The sequence below is a fragment of the Scaptodrosophila lebanonensis genome, unplaced genomic scaffold (assembly GCF_003285725.1).
Source record: "Scaptodrosophila lebanonensis strain 11010-0011.00,11010-0021.00 unplaced genomic scaffold, SlebRS2 tig00000043-arrow-pilon, whole genome shotgun sequence".
Lineage (NCBI taxonomy): Eukaryota > Metazoa > Arthropoda > Insecta > Diptera > Drosophilidae > Scaptodrosophila > Scaptodrosophila lebanonensis.
The window spans coordinates 13,911,165-13,928,104 of record NW_022060545.1 but is presented as its reverse complement, the minus strand read 5'-3'; the positions used below and the strand labels follow the sequence as shown (position 1 = coordinate 13,928,104).

The 16,940-nt window shown below is 37.2% G+C and overlaps 2 protein-coding genes across 10 annotated transcripts in view; one reads left to right on the top strand and one right to left on the bottom strand.

The window, feature by feature from the left end:
* Positions 1-3,053, top strand: part of LOC115623021 (tyrosine-protein kinase Src64B) — a 42,963-nt gene extending 39,910 nt beyond the window's left edge. For all 3 annotated transcript variants that reach the window (XM_030517195.1, XM_030517193.1, XM_030517194.1), the window contains 3 exons: positions 16-269; positions 333-640; positions 1,311-3,053. In XM_030517195.1, coding sequence (XP_030373055.1) covers positions 16-269; positions 333-640; positions 1,311-1,925 — 1,177 coding nt within the window. In that variant the 3' untranslated portion in view covers positions 1,926-3,053. The remainder of the gene's footprint in view (positions 1-15; positions 270-332; positions 641-1,310) is intronic.
* LOC115623022 (band 7 protein AGAP004871) overlaps positions 1-16,940 on the bottom strand; it is a 65,672-nt gene that overhangs the window by 10,857 nt on the left and 37,875 nt on the right. For 5 of the 7 annotated variants that reach the window (XM_030517198.1, XM_030517199.1, XM_030517201.1 and 2 more), the window contains 4 exons: positions 11,698-11,901; positions 9,883-9,938; positions 8,007-8,187; positions 5,409-7,934 (listed from right to left, as the gene is read on the bottom strand). The exons of 1 other annotated variant lie outside the window; for it this stretch is intronic. In XM_030517198.1, coding sequence (XP_030373058.1) covers positions 7,638-7,934; positions 8,007-8,187; positions 9,883-9,938; positions 11,698-11,901 — 738 coding nt within the window. In that variant the 3' untranslated portion in view covers positions 5,409-7,637. Of the gene's footprint in view, positions 1-5,408; positions 7,935-8,006; positions 8,188-8,730; positions 9,939-11,697; positions 11,902-16,940 lie in introns of those variants that run through there. One more of the 7 variants, XM_030517200.1, reaches the window with a different exon arrangement.

Sequence of the window (16,940 nt, the reverse complement as noted above, 5' to 3'; positions counted from 1 at the left end):
CTTTCATTCCGATAGCTGGTTCTTTGAGAACGTGCTACGAAAGGAGGCGGACAAACTGTTGCTGGCGGAGGAGAACCCACGCGGAACGTTTCTGGTGAGACCCTCGGAACACAACCCAAATGGCTACTCGTTGTCGGTCAAGGACTGGGAGGATGGTCGCGGCTACCATGTGAAACACTATCGCATTAAACCGCTGGACAATGGCGGCTACTATATAGCCACCAATCAGACATTTCCCTCGCTCCAAGCACTCGTCATGGCATACAGCAGTGAGTTAACTTAGCATTACAATTATATTCCAAACAAAGCTTAACCGTTGAAATTTCTTGCAGAAAACGCTCTTGGCCTGTGCCACATTCTTTCCAGACCCTGCCCCAAGCCACAACCCCAAATGTGGGACCTAGGGCCGGAACTGCGTGATAAGTACGAGATACCACGCTCCGAAATACAGCTACTGCGCAAGCTCGGTCGCGGCAACTTTGGCGAAGTCTTCTATGGCAAGTGGCGCAATAGCATTGATGTCGCCGTCAAAACGCTGCGGGAGGGCACCATGTCGACGGCCGCGTTCCTGCAAGAGGCGGCCATTATGAAGAAGTTCCGCCACAACCGCCTGGTGGCACTTTACGCAGTTTGCTCGCAGGTACTATATACTTGTATATATATATAACTCTTCAGAGACTCCAAGTGAAATTACAAAAGAGTTTAGAATTCTCAAGTTCCTCAAAAATAAAATATAAAAACTTATATTTCGTGCACTGATTTCAATGCAACTGCACAAAAACAATATAGAGAGATTGACAGAAAGAGTTATCTTGAGACTATGTGAGAAATTCCATTATAATCTGAACACAAAACCCGAAAATGATTCTGCGCAGCGTAGTTAGTTGTGTATCTAGAAAAGATGAAGAAGAAATTCCAAGATGACACCAAAGAGTATGATGGCAAAAGGCATGTGATCGCAAATGTGAATTCATTGGTTTCTTCCCTGAATAGTCCGATGAAGCAATTATAAAGCTGTATCAACTTTAATCAAACAAATTACTTGCCAAAAATTAAGTAGGTTTAATCACATCTGACGTAAGTAATCAGACGGAAGAAATGTTTGGATCTGAAAAGACATCAATTGTTCCTAGTACGGCAGGGATATTATGATAGTTTAAAAAAAACTGGATACCTTTGCGTGAAAAACTGTTGGCAGGTACATAGACTCCCTAAGCGCATTTAAGGTGTTTTTAATACTTATTGTTTTCTGAATCACAATATAGGTCTATTAACCGACATTATGACTAATCTGTATAAACTTTTTGCAGGAGGAGCCCATCTACATTGTTCAGGAGTATATGTCCAAAGGTAGCCTTCTCGACTTCTTGCGCGAAGGTGACGGCCGTTACTTGCACTTTGAGGATCTCATTTATATTGCCACGCAAGTGGCTTCCGGCATGGAATATCTAGAGTCCAAGCAGCTAATACACCGCGATTTGGCAGCCCGCAATGTGCTCATCGGTGAAAACAACGTGGCCAAGATTTGTGATTTCGGTTTGGCGCGCGTCATTGCCGACGACGAGTACTGTCCCAAGCAGGGCTCACGCTTCCCCGTCAAGTGGACTGCACCGGAGGCCATCATATATGGCAAGTTCTCCATCAAATCGGACGTCTGGTCGTATGGTATACTGCTGATGGAGCTCTTCACGTACGGACAAGTGCCCTATCCGGGCATGCACAGTCGAGAGGTGATCGAAAACATTGAGCGCGGTTTCCGCATGCCAAAGCCGACAAATCACTTTTTCCCTGACAATATATACCATCTGCTCCTGCAATGTTGGGATGCAGTTCCAGAAAAGCGGCCGACGTTCGAATTCTTGAATCACTACTTCGAGTCGTTTTCCGTAACTTCCGAAGTGCCGTATCGGGAGGTGCAGGACTAAGCCCGCAAATACACTTGCATCACCCGCACATACATAATAAATATATATATATATATATATATAGTACATACGTTATATGTATACACACATTTATATGAATATTCACTATAATTCGTAAGACTTTTTAAACAGGCGAACACCACAACACAATCACAGTAAAAACATAAAGAAATGAAAAGTGAATAACGAAGGTTTGGTGATTGAGATGTGCCGTGCCGATCTATATATAAAGCTATAAGAATGTATGCATACGCGTACAGGAATCAAGCGAAAACGAAATGAAGATAAATATAACAATAGAAATATAGCATTTTATATTTTACATGCAAAACTATTTTATAATTTATATACCTACTTGTATGTACTATAATAAATAGCAAGTATGTATTTAACTAGTTTTTTAAGCTTACTAGAACAGGAAAGAAAAACAAAGAATATCGCAAGACAACTGAGAACTCTATTGAATTTTTATGCGCTAAACTCAAATTCGATTGCAGCTACAACTCCAACTAAAAGCCAAGCAGCTCCAAAACTTATGCAACTTTGATCGGTGCTTGAAGTTAAACAATCCCTCCCTCTCTCTTTCTACTTTCCTTGTCAATGAATGCTGAAAATTAGAACTGTACTTCTTACTAACAACATTAACAGCAATATAAATATGTAAACTAAACCAAGTATTATTTAATTCAATCAAAAATGAGTATACATTTTTGCTAATCAGCTCCAATGAAGGCATTTACTTAGGTGCGTACAATCGCCCCAAAAACGTTTCACAAGTCGGCTTCTTCCAGTCACAAAATGTATTTGGTTTTTTGTTTTTGTTTTGATTTTTCGAAAACTATTACTAAACGATGGAAAGTTAGATGAAATCATTTTGCTGCTCCTGCCAGTAGGTGAGGCTAAAAATCAAATTTATTGTAAAACTTTGTAACCATTTTGTACAAAAATTTTTTAAAATACAATACAAAGTTTATTTCTAGCAATTTAACCAAAATAATACAAATTACAATAATTTTAAGTTTATGCCAAATCATAAGAGTGTTTTGTATAATGTTAAGCACAATCAAATTTGAAATCATTAAACGAAAATTATGTTAAAAACATAACTGGCATAATTTCAAAAAAATATACACTATATGTATCAACATATATCCTTTCCATAAGTCAAATCGATGGCATTTTGATCGAACACGTACGCACGCTTTGTAATTCTGGCCCACTTTCAGTTCCTCCATACCCTCTGCTCCAGATCGCGCAGTAAATTTGTGTGCAGGCTCTCAAGGATACTATACGACCCAATATGAATCAAGAAGAGAACGAGAAACTGCTATTCCACAAGGGTTTCAAATGCAAAATATCAGAAGACATGTTGTAACAAACATTAAAACATATTAACCGTTAGTCTACGTAGGTATATACATAGAACCGCTAAAACAACATCTTCTATGTATCAAAAACAGAAATAAATCACGAGCATGGGATATGCGTTTTATTTAATTTATTTGTTATACTATTAGTCTTTCGTTTAGTTACGAGTATGTTGGCCATTGTGTGCACATTTGTAGCATAAAACCAAAGCTTAGCATTTCTATTGAAGAAACACATACTATACATTGTAATTCTAAAGAACGACATAACATCATCTTATTCACATACCACAGCATTGAAAATATGCAAGATTAAAGCCAGCCTAAGCTAGTGACGAAAAAATCATTGCATGTAATCATTGTACGAAACTGCATTAAACATAAACAGCAACAAATCGATTATGAGAAATCTATTGTTATATTGAAGCGAGATAAAATTGTTTAACGTAGTTGATAAATGAGAATAAAGTTTTGTATATATAAAATTTGGCATTACTATATACTTATTGTATGTATGCAGCACATAATGATGAGGGGCATAATTTGAATTGTTCAACAACCAAGCAACGTCCGAAAGAGGACGCTCGGACATGAGCACTGTCATAAAATAATTATAGACATGACAAACTATGATTAATATTAAATTAAACGAATTAAACTTTCATAATAACGGATGACAACTGAAATTAGCTGATGTAAAATACAAATATTCGGTTAAGTCGGCTAGGAGTACACTGCATAACTGATAGATCAATCAATAAACTGGAAATTGTGTAATAAACATAAACATTTTAAACGAATTGTTTCATTTCCGCCGTCAGATGCCTTAATGTTTTATAATTAGTAGCCTGATTTGCGACAGATTATAGAAACCGCCGTCCTGTTGAAACATTCGATTTATTTAAATACTCCTACTTGTCTTCAGTTAAGTGGTGGTATATCCCAGATGTTAAGTGGTTTGGAACATGTGGTACCTGAAATTGAAATCTTCATCCGATAAATTCCTTAAAATATGTTCGACACGAAACTTAGCCGGAAGGATATAGGACATAATACGCTTGACCATATACATATATGCATGCATCTTCAACACTATATTTTCGTTATCAGCATGGGTCGGCGAACTAGCCTGTCTGTCTGGGTGAGCTCCTGGGTTAGGCATAACCATAAGAAAAGTTAGTAAGTATTAATAGGTATGTAGTAAGGAAATTAAAAGTCAGTTCGACGCCGCAAGCTACAGCTTTGTTCTTCCTCTTCTCTGCGCTTCTGCTATATTATGCCTCGGAATTTTTTCAGGTGCAGTGCCAAGTGCTTGATTAACATTCCTTCTTGTGTTTACCCACGAAAATCATAGTGTGACAGTAATGCCATTTATATAGACACCAATAAATTTTTTTATATAGAGTAAGTGGACGGATTTGATTCAAATTCGAGAATATGTTGTAACATAATATTATAACTATCACTTATCAAATTTCTGTGTGATCGAGTTAGTTGAAATTCAAGGACATTCTAAATTCCTGATTCCATGGAATCAGGCATTTCCGTCATATTGAAAGACGATTTCTACACATTGTATTCATCCGATCATTTATCATATTATAAAAATTCTCATTGTCAAATTGTGGAAACACAAAATATCGAAATATAACTTGAAATGGAATAAAGTCTTAAGACGGTTTGAAGGCAGCGATGAAGCCACTTAATTAGGCTAATTGACAAGGAGTTGTTGTTCCGCAGCGCCAAACTATACACATCCATAATAAGTATCTCTTCAGGGATTTTGGTTGGGATGTTTTAATGTCTAGTTTAAAAAAATGCATTCAGTGGAGGACTGCGAACATCGGTAAGCCAAATTTCTGAGTTCTCCAGAGCTTTTCTGATATAGGAATTACAAGTTGTCTTCAAAATGGCAACAAGTTTCTTATCTAACCTAAATCAATGCAATCCTCATTAAAAAAACATTCAAAAATATGGATCTCTTCAACATTCAAAATATCGATTTTAAAATGTTATTTAATCAGCGATAAAACCAATTTTATATTTAAAATCTGAAATGAAATCCAAGAAATTCAATGATCTGTGTTTTTTTTTTGCTTTTTTGGATACCAAAAAAGTTGTATTTTTATTGTACGTTTCTCTGTGTTAATACATTAATGAAATCGATCCGTTTATAATTTATTTAAAGGCAAAAATGAACTTATCAGCTATATTCTCTTGAACATAATCTTGCGTACACAGGCATGTTTCGAATTCGTCGAAAGTGTATTAAATATTTTCAAAAAGAAGGATCTGCAAATCAACGAAAGTTTCATTCCGATTGGTAGAAAGGAAAAGCTGAACTCGAAATATGCCCAACAATTCGGTATAATTATTTATAATGTGCGCTAAAATGTAAACACCAGTGAGGCTAATGCACTTAACGAACTGACTTTTGCGATTATGGAAAAACTACTACACTTATTGTGATGATAGTACATACTATATACTATATGTAATTGATTTGTAAGTTCTTGAATTTGGTATGTACGTGTATGAGATATAACATGAAGTTTACGTAAAACAGTTCCGATTTGACATTTATTGTTTATTGTATGTACAATAAATTCGTACTTTTTATATTTATTGTATAAACGTTGTAATAGTTAATAATTCCTTGTTGTCTACATCCGACTCCCCGGTAGATTGCTATTAAGGCACCAGTTGAAAGCTACATAATTGCTCAACATGGCCTGGCTTCCTCAAGAATACATGGTTATATGCATGTTATATGGTACATATTTATATGATTTATATTTTGATCGTTTATGAATAAAAACATTGCAAAGGAGCAACATTGGTGTTGTACTTTATAATCAATAGTAATCAATCAACATGCAGAACTAACGGCATTTCACTATATTACATTAAATATCATTTCAATAGAATTTACACCATTTCACCCAAAGGCCCTAATTATGTTTTTAAGCAATAATAATAGAATGAGGAATAATCGTGGAATAATAGAATGGCCGTGGGTAGATGTGTTTAATCTCGCTTCTTCAAAGTTGAATAGATACTTATTATAATACGAGTTATTATCAGATTGCTATTTTAATTATTTGAAACCCTGCATACTGTGAAAATACAAAACCAAACCAACCATTTTTGAATATCTCAAAATGTATTACAATTAAGTAAAAGTAAAGCGAGTATAACATGAAAGTCGCGCGAGTCCGACTCTTGTATACCCTGTACCAGGCCCCTCTCCCACAATCCTCCAACTGACCAACCATTCCTAGGGCAGCTGCAGACAAAATATAGAAATACCTCATTTTCTATACATACTATGCATATTTAATTTTTGTTTTCGATCCCGTGGCAGTTGTACAAAATAGCTTTATGATTCAAAAGCTCGCGATGTTCATGCGGACGGACAGATAAGTAGCTGTGTCTTAATCCGAAATCATTTGTTCACCCCTCCTGTCTGTTAAACACATTGCGACACCTTCCCCATAACCTATCCGAAAGGATACAAGGTATATTTATAGATATATACAAGTGCATATAAGAGTACAAGGAGTAATAAATTTTAATATTTTCAAAACTGGTTGGTTTTAGAATTTTCGTGTGCGTTTCAAATATTTCATTAAGCTATGGCAATTATCAAATTTTATGCTACTGTTCACGCTGAGTATGGCCTGACCTTTATACGCTAAGAATCGAAAGTATTTTAAACGCCACAAATCTCCATTCATTCCAGGAGCATCCTCTAGTTTACTTGAACAAGCACCTACAAAATCGATCCAGGGGAAAAAATTCCATAAAATGCACGTAGGAATTAAATTCAACTAGAGAACACGGCTCGGACGATTTGAACTCTCTAGTCTTTTGATGATACTATTGACTTTTAATTAATGTACTTTTTTATGAAAAAATGCTAGTTAGAGCTACTATATGGGACGAGCAATTGGAGTTGTCGAGTCGGTTAACAATACTGTAGGCTCAGGGGTATTTCGCGTTCGAATTTAAGTAAAGGGGTTTCGTTGGCGTTCCTGTATCGATTCGGCCCTATTTCCTGGCTCGCCCTGATCTCAATGGGGATACCAAATACTAGCCTACATTTTTAGTCGATCTATCCGACTGTGGGACACTTTTAGGTGGAATTACAAGAGAGCTGACATATTTTATGTACGTGTATATGATAATCTATGTGAATCTATGTCTAAGAGCACCCGAACGAGGCAAATATTATACATTATCATTATTTATTCGGTCGGTTACACACAAAGTGCAAAGCGCCAGAATGACGATTTCATTCGCGCTCCTAGCTTCGGGCGAGAGCCAATTCCCATATCTGAGCCATTTACATGGCAGATGTGACTTGTTGGGCTTGTTGGTATTGTTGCTGCTGCATTTGCTGCGGCGGCGGCGTCTGTTGCAGTTGCTGCTGCTGCATCACCGGTTGCTGCTGCATTAGCTGTTGCTGTGGTTGTTGTTGCTGCTGTTGCTGCTGCTGCTGCGCGTTGTTGAGGGCTGCACGCGCCGCTGCCGCATTCTGTTGTGTCGTCGCCTCCGAGGTCTTCAGAAAATATGTAATCAAGTCGATGGGCAACGGGAACACAATGGTTGAGTTCTTCTCCGCGGATATGGTATTGAGTGTCTGGCAAGATACAAAGGGAAAATGCGTTTAAGGAAACGATACCCAAATCCATCAAAGGATTTCACTGCTCACCTGCAAATAGCGCAGTTGCAGCGCTGCTGGCGAATCGCCAATCACCTCGGATGCCTCGCGCAGTGCACGCGACGCCTTTTGCTCGCCTTCGGCGGCAATTACTTTGGCGCGTGCCTCTCGTGCGGCCTCCGCCTCGGCTGCCATGGCGCGTTGCAGTTGCACGGGCAGACGCACGTCCTTGCTGTTAGTTTAAAGTTTCAGGATGAAATGGGATTAGCCATTTATTTTAATCTATCCACTGTATACAAGACTATATACAATCCCTCAAATTCTAGCTTCAATTTAAATTTTCAGTTGAGGAGCCTTTCCACAAACTTCAATTCAAGGAATTATTGCAACTTTTATAGATGCGATGTTGATTCCCAATTAAGAGCGATACAATGTATACACGTTTTGCATTTGGCTTGTATTCACATCAAACTTCGAAACTCGAAATAGAAAGGACATTTACAAGCTAAGATGAAGAAATGTGATATGAATAGGACATCATTTACTCCAAAGTGCTGAAGTCAAGTTGTGGAATTGAAATAAGTGCAGGAGGAGCAAGAATTAAGAGAGCAAAACCTTGCGTCCGCGTTAAGTTAAGATCACATTCCACGAAAAAGAAGCAAGAAGAAGAAGTAACTGCTATTTCGGAACGAGGAACTACGAACAATTTCTTGGTTAGCTGATAAAGGACTAATCCGCAATTTGCTTTCAAACTTGTTTAAAATCATTAATATACATTTTTTATTTAAACTGTTTCGCGCAGGAATTGGGACTGGCCATTAAGTCCATTTGAAGATCATATTTAAGTGACACTTTTTCTAAGCATTTTTATTGCACATTAACGACAAATTATACAGTTCGCCATATCTTTTTACAATTCTTACTTTGCATACATAAAACACAACTTATTCAATAGAAGCCTCCAAATAAAGCGGACACTGATGGCCGAGGCTAATGGCTAATGGCCTGACGATGATGATGGGGCTGACGCATTTTTGTAAGCACACGATTTTCTTGATTTATGATCATGTGTCAGAGTAACAGCTTGAAATATGATTTCATTATTCAAATGTGGCAGTAAGAGGACTTTTAATACAAGTATTTAGTCAATTTGGATTGCAAGTTTTTCCCCAATTCGGCATCTATTTAATGTGAATGTATACATGCATTGAACGACTGCCTTCTATGTGCTGAGAGCGAGAAAAAACAAGCTGTTAAGCATTTTTGTGTTGTCACAATACACGCATTTATCATTTATATTCCAGTAGAACTGTCATAACATGTTGCAATTATCATAGAGACCGCAAAAAGTGCTAAGAGCAGCAGTTGCGACAATAACAACAGCGGCAGCGGCAGCGGCAGCCGCAGCCACAAACTAAACAGCAACTAAACTACAAAAACAACCAACTTGCGTCAAGTTAGTAACTGTAGATGGTGTTGTTATCGTTGTTGTTATTGTTATTGTTGCTCTTGCTGTCACTGTTGCTGCTCCCGGTCGCCGTCATATTGTTGGCCGTGTATTTGACATGCTGTCACACTTTCAGACACTTGCCCCTGTGCGGCTAATAATATGTTATGTGTATGTATGTATGTATATATGTACATGTACAACAAAATCAGAAGCTGTGTGGCACACAATGCCAGTAACAAGTAACGAAAGAAGTAAAACTCACCCACGATGTGGCTCTAACAAAATGGCGACTATAATAGGTCGGCCATACAGCTAAGCACACACCTTTTGACATAGAATTTTTGTTGTGCCAGTATGTGTGAGCTTGTGCTAGTCAGTGTCTGTGAACTGGCGTGTTTGGTTGTGTATATGTATGTGTATTCGTATTTGTATGTGTATTTGTATGTGTGAGTGGAGGTAAAAAGTTTCGCTACTTACATTTCAACACGTTCAACTTTGATGCCCCAGGCATCTGTGGCTTCGTCGAGTTGAACCTGTTTATGAATTTTTTTCCATACATAAAAACGACGATGCGGCGCCCAGGTGTGTTGGGAAAGAAGTATGTGTGTATGTAGTATGTGTATATGAGTGGGTGTGTGTGTGTGTGTAAGAAATAGCAGTAAAAACACATTAGTTTTTGTTCAAACAGTTTTTGTTGTTTGTTGTTGCCAGACGCTTTGATGCATCCTTGAAATAAAAAGTCGAAAAAATGCTTGGCACTGCATCACTGCGCACAAATTTCGTGCACGGCGAGTCCCCGTATTGTTGGGGGCGTGGCGGAGTGGGCGGGAGCAGCATGAGGGGGAGACAACGAAGAAGAATTGCGAGCGACGCAACGAGAACGCAGCCCGAGGCTTTCTACTACATATGTTTGACGTAGGCAGCAGTCGGGCCTGGGCTGATTTTGAACTATTTTTCATATAACACATAGTATATATTGCATAGGAACATAAATACGTGAAATGTTTGTGCATATGGGTATACACATAAGGGAGCCAGCATAAATACTACAGTGGTGTTCACGTACATGGGAACAAACAAGATGTTGCATTAAGAATCTACTTTTTGGCATTATCGTCTAAAACTTTCACTACGAAAACATTCTTAGTGTATTGCTAAAAATATATTAGTCCATCTGTTTAATCTATATAAATGGAATACTGCATTTTTTGATGGTTCAATTATCGTCGCCTGGTCTTCTCTACGCTCTTTTCAAACATTAATGGAAAAGAGTAAAAAATAATAAAGAAAATAAATATATTTTATGTGAAATAACTAGGCTTTATATAGTAATTTCAAATTATAATGATATTACATACTATTGACTAAATTGCACTTAATGCTTATTAAATTTATACAGATACGTGCTAATGAAATTTGTGACGGACTTTTTCAATTTCATTATCGATGTATCAGCTAGCTCGCGAGGTATTATTTTGTTTAGCGACATCCATTGCATTCTCTCCTATTTCCATTTATTCCAATTATTTTCTATTTTCGTGTTGTCCAAGAACAGCACTTTGGATACTCTATGAGGATATCAAAATTAAATTAATTGTATTGAAATTGCCGTTCCCAATCAAGTGAACTCCACTGTAAGCCCATTTGTAAGCTCATACAGCTGGAATATGGTATAAGGTATATGGAATATGGGTTAAGTTGGCAATGCTGTGGCAGCCCCTGCCATTTGGGCCGTGCTGTTAAGTTGCACGCCAAGATATGCTCCCAGTTGGCTTTTCAATTTGCAGCAATGAAAAATCGCTTTTCATGCGTTTGGATGCTCGGCATGGCCCAACGTGCCAAGCAGGGCTGGCTGGGAGAGTGTGGCAGCTGCAACTGTTCGTTGGCTTGCTGGCCAAGTTGTATGTTGCAGCGCCAAATGTGCCATTAATATTTAGCAGCAGTCAAATTTATGCCACATCTACGCGAGCCTAATTTAAACTTTTACACAACTTGTGCAGAGCCCAGCATTATAGTAAGGGGGCTTGGCATAATTATAGACATGCTATACAGCTGAACTGAGCCGAATGGTGCGGGCTGAGCGGCTTAGATGTCAGTTGTCTGTCAGGAAGTAGCTGCTGCTTCGTCGTATCTTTTAGATTTTTTAAAATGAATTACGACGGGTATGGTATCCAGGTTCGTGCCTCAGTGGCTGGTTGGCAAGCAGGCCTGCCCTCTGCTTGCCCTCTGCCCGCCTGGCCACACACAGATCTATCGTCCTCATGATGGGGGAGGCTGACGTTTAGGACTCACCTGCATTGTGCCGGAAATCGTCATACGCTCGCTGAGTATCTCATGCAAATGCCGAGTTCCCATTGTGTTTCGTAGAGTAGTCTGTGCCAGTAGTCTGGTCGAATGGTGAGCATTCTCCACGTTCGCTATAGAGACCGTTGCATTTGATACGCGATAGTAAACCACTGCATCCACCGAAACCGTGACGCTATCCTTTGTCAGAACCTACAATATGCAGTGGTTGGATTTTTGCTCTATTGTTTTTCCTTTTATACACATATATATTTTTATTGTATATATTTCTTATGGCTGTTTTTGTTTAGCGGTTATTTTTATTACGCTTGTTATGCTTGCTAGTTGTGGATACACTAGTTGTGATAGACGACCACATATTATATGCACGAGTTTGTACATATATATTGTTCAGTTTGTATCTACATGCATATGCAAATATTTGAGGTTGTTTCGCTGCAGCTACTTTTGCAGCTGCTGGTGCTGTGCACTTTTTGCTTAGAGATTGCCATAATGCGAATTGCACTTGACTTGAACGTATAGTGTATGGGGTTTGCGTTGCATTTGCTTTGCTTTGCTTTGCTTTGCTTTATTACAATTAAGTGCTAAGTGCAAAGTTTTAAGTTAGACAAAGACGGGCGCAGACGAAGACACACAACAATGTGAGGACAAAGACAATGAAAGATATGGCGACTCAGCACTACAAGTATATAGGCAATGGCAACTGCCAGCCACTTTGTGTCGTCCTCTGTGCGTTGTTGGTCTCATTTTGATTATTGTATCTGTAGTCTAACTATACTATATACAAGTATATATACATACGTAAATGTATGCTTGCGGGTGTGTGTGTCGCGCATTAGACTCTTCCAAGTCGCTGTGCACTGTTTTTGCATATTGCCCCTTGCGAGTGCGTGCGTGTGTGGGCGGAAATAGTTAGAGAGAACTACTAGTTGAAGAACGCAAAGGCGACTGTTTGCACTACTTTGATTTCTGGCCCCAGGCAATTCACTGAGGATGTTCTTTCATTTGCATTGTTATACGCTTTTGAAGCTTGATTTATGTTATACACTTGGGACATTCTCTGGTTGATTCCTGCGACCAACTACGCTATAGCGATACGTGGAGCAAACCCAAAAGTTTTGAAGTTACAGTGTATAAAATACATCGTATTGTACAGATATTGCAGAAATTATATATTGTTCAAAATAAATGCTAAATAGGCGCAAAGTAAAAGGCATTTGTGTTGATAAAGATTGGAGGACAAATTAAAATACGCTTAACTAGGAATGAATTGGTTAAAGTTTATTATATGCAAGATAGAAATGTTATGATAAATTCACTTTAGTTTACAAATGCAGAAAGGTGATTACATATTTGAATATTCTTGGAGTGTGTTCTAGCTTACTTACTTACGTAGAGATGCCAGCACAACAGAAAAAATATTAATTAAATATTTATAAATAAATAATGCCTTCTTTATCATTTGTATTCTTCAACGCAAACGCTTACGTCCTGTTCAGACTATGAAATTTATTTTCGATTATTGTGTAGATTTAAAACTGATTTATCACCAATAACAATGCAAAATTTACTATATATAGACATCGATTCCATTATAATGCATATTCCTGGCTTTATAAGTAGTTATACTTTTCGTCTTAACTTAAATATTAAATATGTGTAATTTCTCAAAAACTATAACAGCAATACATTTGAATACCAATATTTATTGATATTTTTATTTTGCAAATTTTATATGGACCTTACCCCGGCTATTTATATTCATTACTATTATATATTAATTATATGTACTACTCAGCGTGTGTTTCCTTTTAAATCAGAAGCATTTTTTCTTACCAAAAATTGAAGTCGCTTTAGATTTTGTGAAATATAGAAATTACTATACTAGTCATATAAAAGTTGTATTATATTAGAGTTTTCTGTTAGAAAATAAAAGAAAAATATTCACCACAGATCTTACATGTTTCGGATAGCAACTGCTAAAGGACTATTATTTGTATTTCATAAGAATTCATTTCTTAAACAAATTTCTAATAAATGTCTTTAAGGTAGTCGCGCGTTATTGAATAACAATTTTTTTTTGCGTTTACACATTTGGACTAATACTAATAAATAATCCAATCAGTGTATTTGCGCTTAAGTCTCCTGCAAAATGTTTCATTACTGAAAAAAAAACTTTTTCAAAATATTTAACATACTATATTCTGCATTTCGTCCCATTTGCAGTACCGAAAACGATTCTCAAGAACTTTTTCATAGTCTGAACGAGGCATTAGCATCCAACTTTTGCCAACGGTCCACGGGCAATCTAGTATTAGTTGCAACAAAGAACGGAATTGAACTTTTTGTTTTGCCACAGCGGGACATTTACAGACCAGTCTAGACAACTTTTTTCCAAGCGTTTTGCCATTTCACTTGTCTAAGTGTCGGGAAAAATAATTTGGCGCATTAGCATAAACGTAAGCTTAAGTTCTGTCTTGCTGCTCGTACAACGGTGCGTATGCTTGCTTTGTTAGTGTTTAGTTGTGGCTGGGTCGCTAAGGCGTTTAATTGCTTTGAGAGGCACACTCACAATTATGGAGACTAAGCGGCTTTAGAACCCAGGGCTTTATCAGAAAGTGTCTGCTGTCTAGTTGGTCCTCTAATTGAATTTTGGGCGGAAATCGGATGACAACTTGGTTGGGTGTGGGTTAGATAGCTAAGAAGTGTGTGGATGGATGTACTGAGAAATAAATGGGAAGTAGTCAACAGAACGGATTGATGCAAAATTAAAGGGTATACAGAAAATATGTCATTGAAATGAAATCAGATATGTTCATACGTCATAGGCTTTATACACTGTAACAGCTAAACTAATGAGTTTATAAATATTTGTTTATTACAATTTGCACAGCTTGCTTATTTTTTATTTTTTGATTGCCGGTTTTTTTTTTTTCAAATGAAAAATCATATCTTAACTGAAAATACCTTTATTCAGATATATATGCTAGATATATATGTATAGCATATAGTATTTGTTGGTACTACGTTAATGCTTGACATTCCCAATACAGGATTATGAGAGAGCAGAGTGAGAGTGTGTGGGTCAATCTTTCTATCTTGCATTGCATTGCAGGTGGATGCTCTGACTGGCCACTAGGGCTGCGAAATGCGAATTACAAAATGCAAGTACATTCTAATATTTTGATTTGTAGCTAATTGTTAGTTGTAGGTCACTACGTAGTATGGTATGCTGGGATGGTTGCTCTAGCTAACGGTGAACGATTACGAACTAATACACTCCGCATGGCTCTGGCGATTGCTTCATGCGTGCCGGTTCTTTAGAGTAGTTGCTTTCTTGGCTCAGTTTATGGCTCAATGCATTTCTTTTGATCATAAAATATATATTTTTAGATATGTATATATATTTTCTGTACCCATTTTCAACAGCCTAAACCACGCAAAACACACATAGATGAACTCGACATGGGTTGCTTGCTTGATATATATTTTTCTCTTGGCATTCATGCATATAGGCGTGTATGTATATAGGCAGTGTTGTTGTAACACTGGCATACATACTATACAGACGTATATGGTTGATAATTTGCTTTTTGTTCATTGCTTGTTGGGGTGCGTACGTTTAACGTCCTTCGCTTGTGCTCAAACAAATCAAAGGTAACGGTTATTTAGATTGTAGTACATATACGTATATAATGGTTGTTGTATATTCTCTTCTTTTTTGTTTTTGTTTGTTTTTTTTTTTTTGGGGGGGGGGGGGGGTTTTCATGAGGCAGTGGTCCAAACTAAAAACTGTTTGTGGTTGGGTGCGCTTCTATGTATTGTATCTATGTATGTGTATGTACGTGTACGTATTTATGTGTGTGAGTGTGTGTGTGGGCCGCTGCTCTTTTAATCAAAATAAAAGTGAAAACAATGTCTTCTGATGGGTGTGTGTGTGTGTTTGTCATATTAATATTTGTTCCTTGTTCTCATAAATTGGTTTTGTTTTGTTTTCTTTTGTCAATATATCTTAAATTAAACCAACAATATTTTTGTATATAAAGAAATTTGTATTTGTTTTTGAGTTTTTTTTAAGACAGTTAGAAAGCTTTTTAGAATAGACATTTATGGAAATATATATTTAGCATGCTCTCAAAAATTATCGAACGCTTAATCGAAGGAGGGAGTGGGGGTATCAAATAAGTGCAGTGGTTTTTCGTGTGTTGCTTTTTTTATTTAAATATTAATTTTGTTTTTTATTGTTGTTTGAAGGGTTTCGGGCAGAATTGGCAGTTTATATATGAAAAACAATTGGTTTTGCTAAACAAAACTTACATAGTTCCAAAAAAACAAAATCAATTTAAATATTTGTATTATATATAGAGAGAGTGAGTAACACAAACAGAGCGACAGAGACAGAGATAGAGAGACAGAGTTGGAAAGACAGACAGATAGTCCGAAATGTATTGACTGTTTAGGTTTATTTGGAAAGATATAGAACGCGTTAGTTAGAGCGGGCATGTGAGCAAGAAATAGAGATAGATAGACAGAGAGAGAGAGAGTTAGAAAGAGACAGAGTGGGTTATTGAAGAACGCATTGTGTGTGTGCGGGGAGTTTAAAATTTCAATGAGTTTTTGTTTGTTTGCTGCCTTTGTATATTTTGTTATTTCTTTTAAGCTTAATTTCTTGGTTGCATACTTTTAAGCTACTCAAGACCTCAAGACAAGGTACATAGGTAGTATGTATGTATGTAGGTTGGTGTACGCAGGTGAACGTATGTATGCGTATATTGCAATGTCTTTTGTATGGTTCGGGTGTGTGTGTGTGTCTGTGTGTGTGTGTGTGTATTGAGTGCTGCACCCTGTGTTCAGTGAACAAAAATTTCTCTGATAGCCAATTTGCTGTGCTTTCAAATGCGTAAAATTGCTTAAAGCTTTAATGCTTGCCTTTTTTGTGCCCCCAGGACCCAGCCCACCAATTTGTTGCTTCTTAATTTTTGTTTTATACAATGCTCTGCTGAACACAGAGAATTTTCAGTCGATATGAATTTCTTGTTTTCGTTTTTTCTCTTTTTTTATTCTTGCGCTGCTTCGCAACACTAATTGTGAAGACAATCAGAGTTTAACTATGCAAATTGTAATAACTTGAAGTTAGGTAAAGACACCAAAAATCAAAAACGAAAGTAAGAAGGCGTACAGAGAACATAGAGAAATGGCGAACTGAAAAACACACACACATTTAATATGCA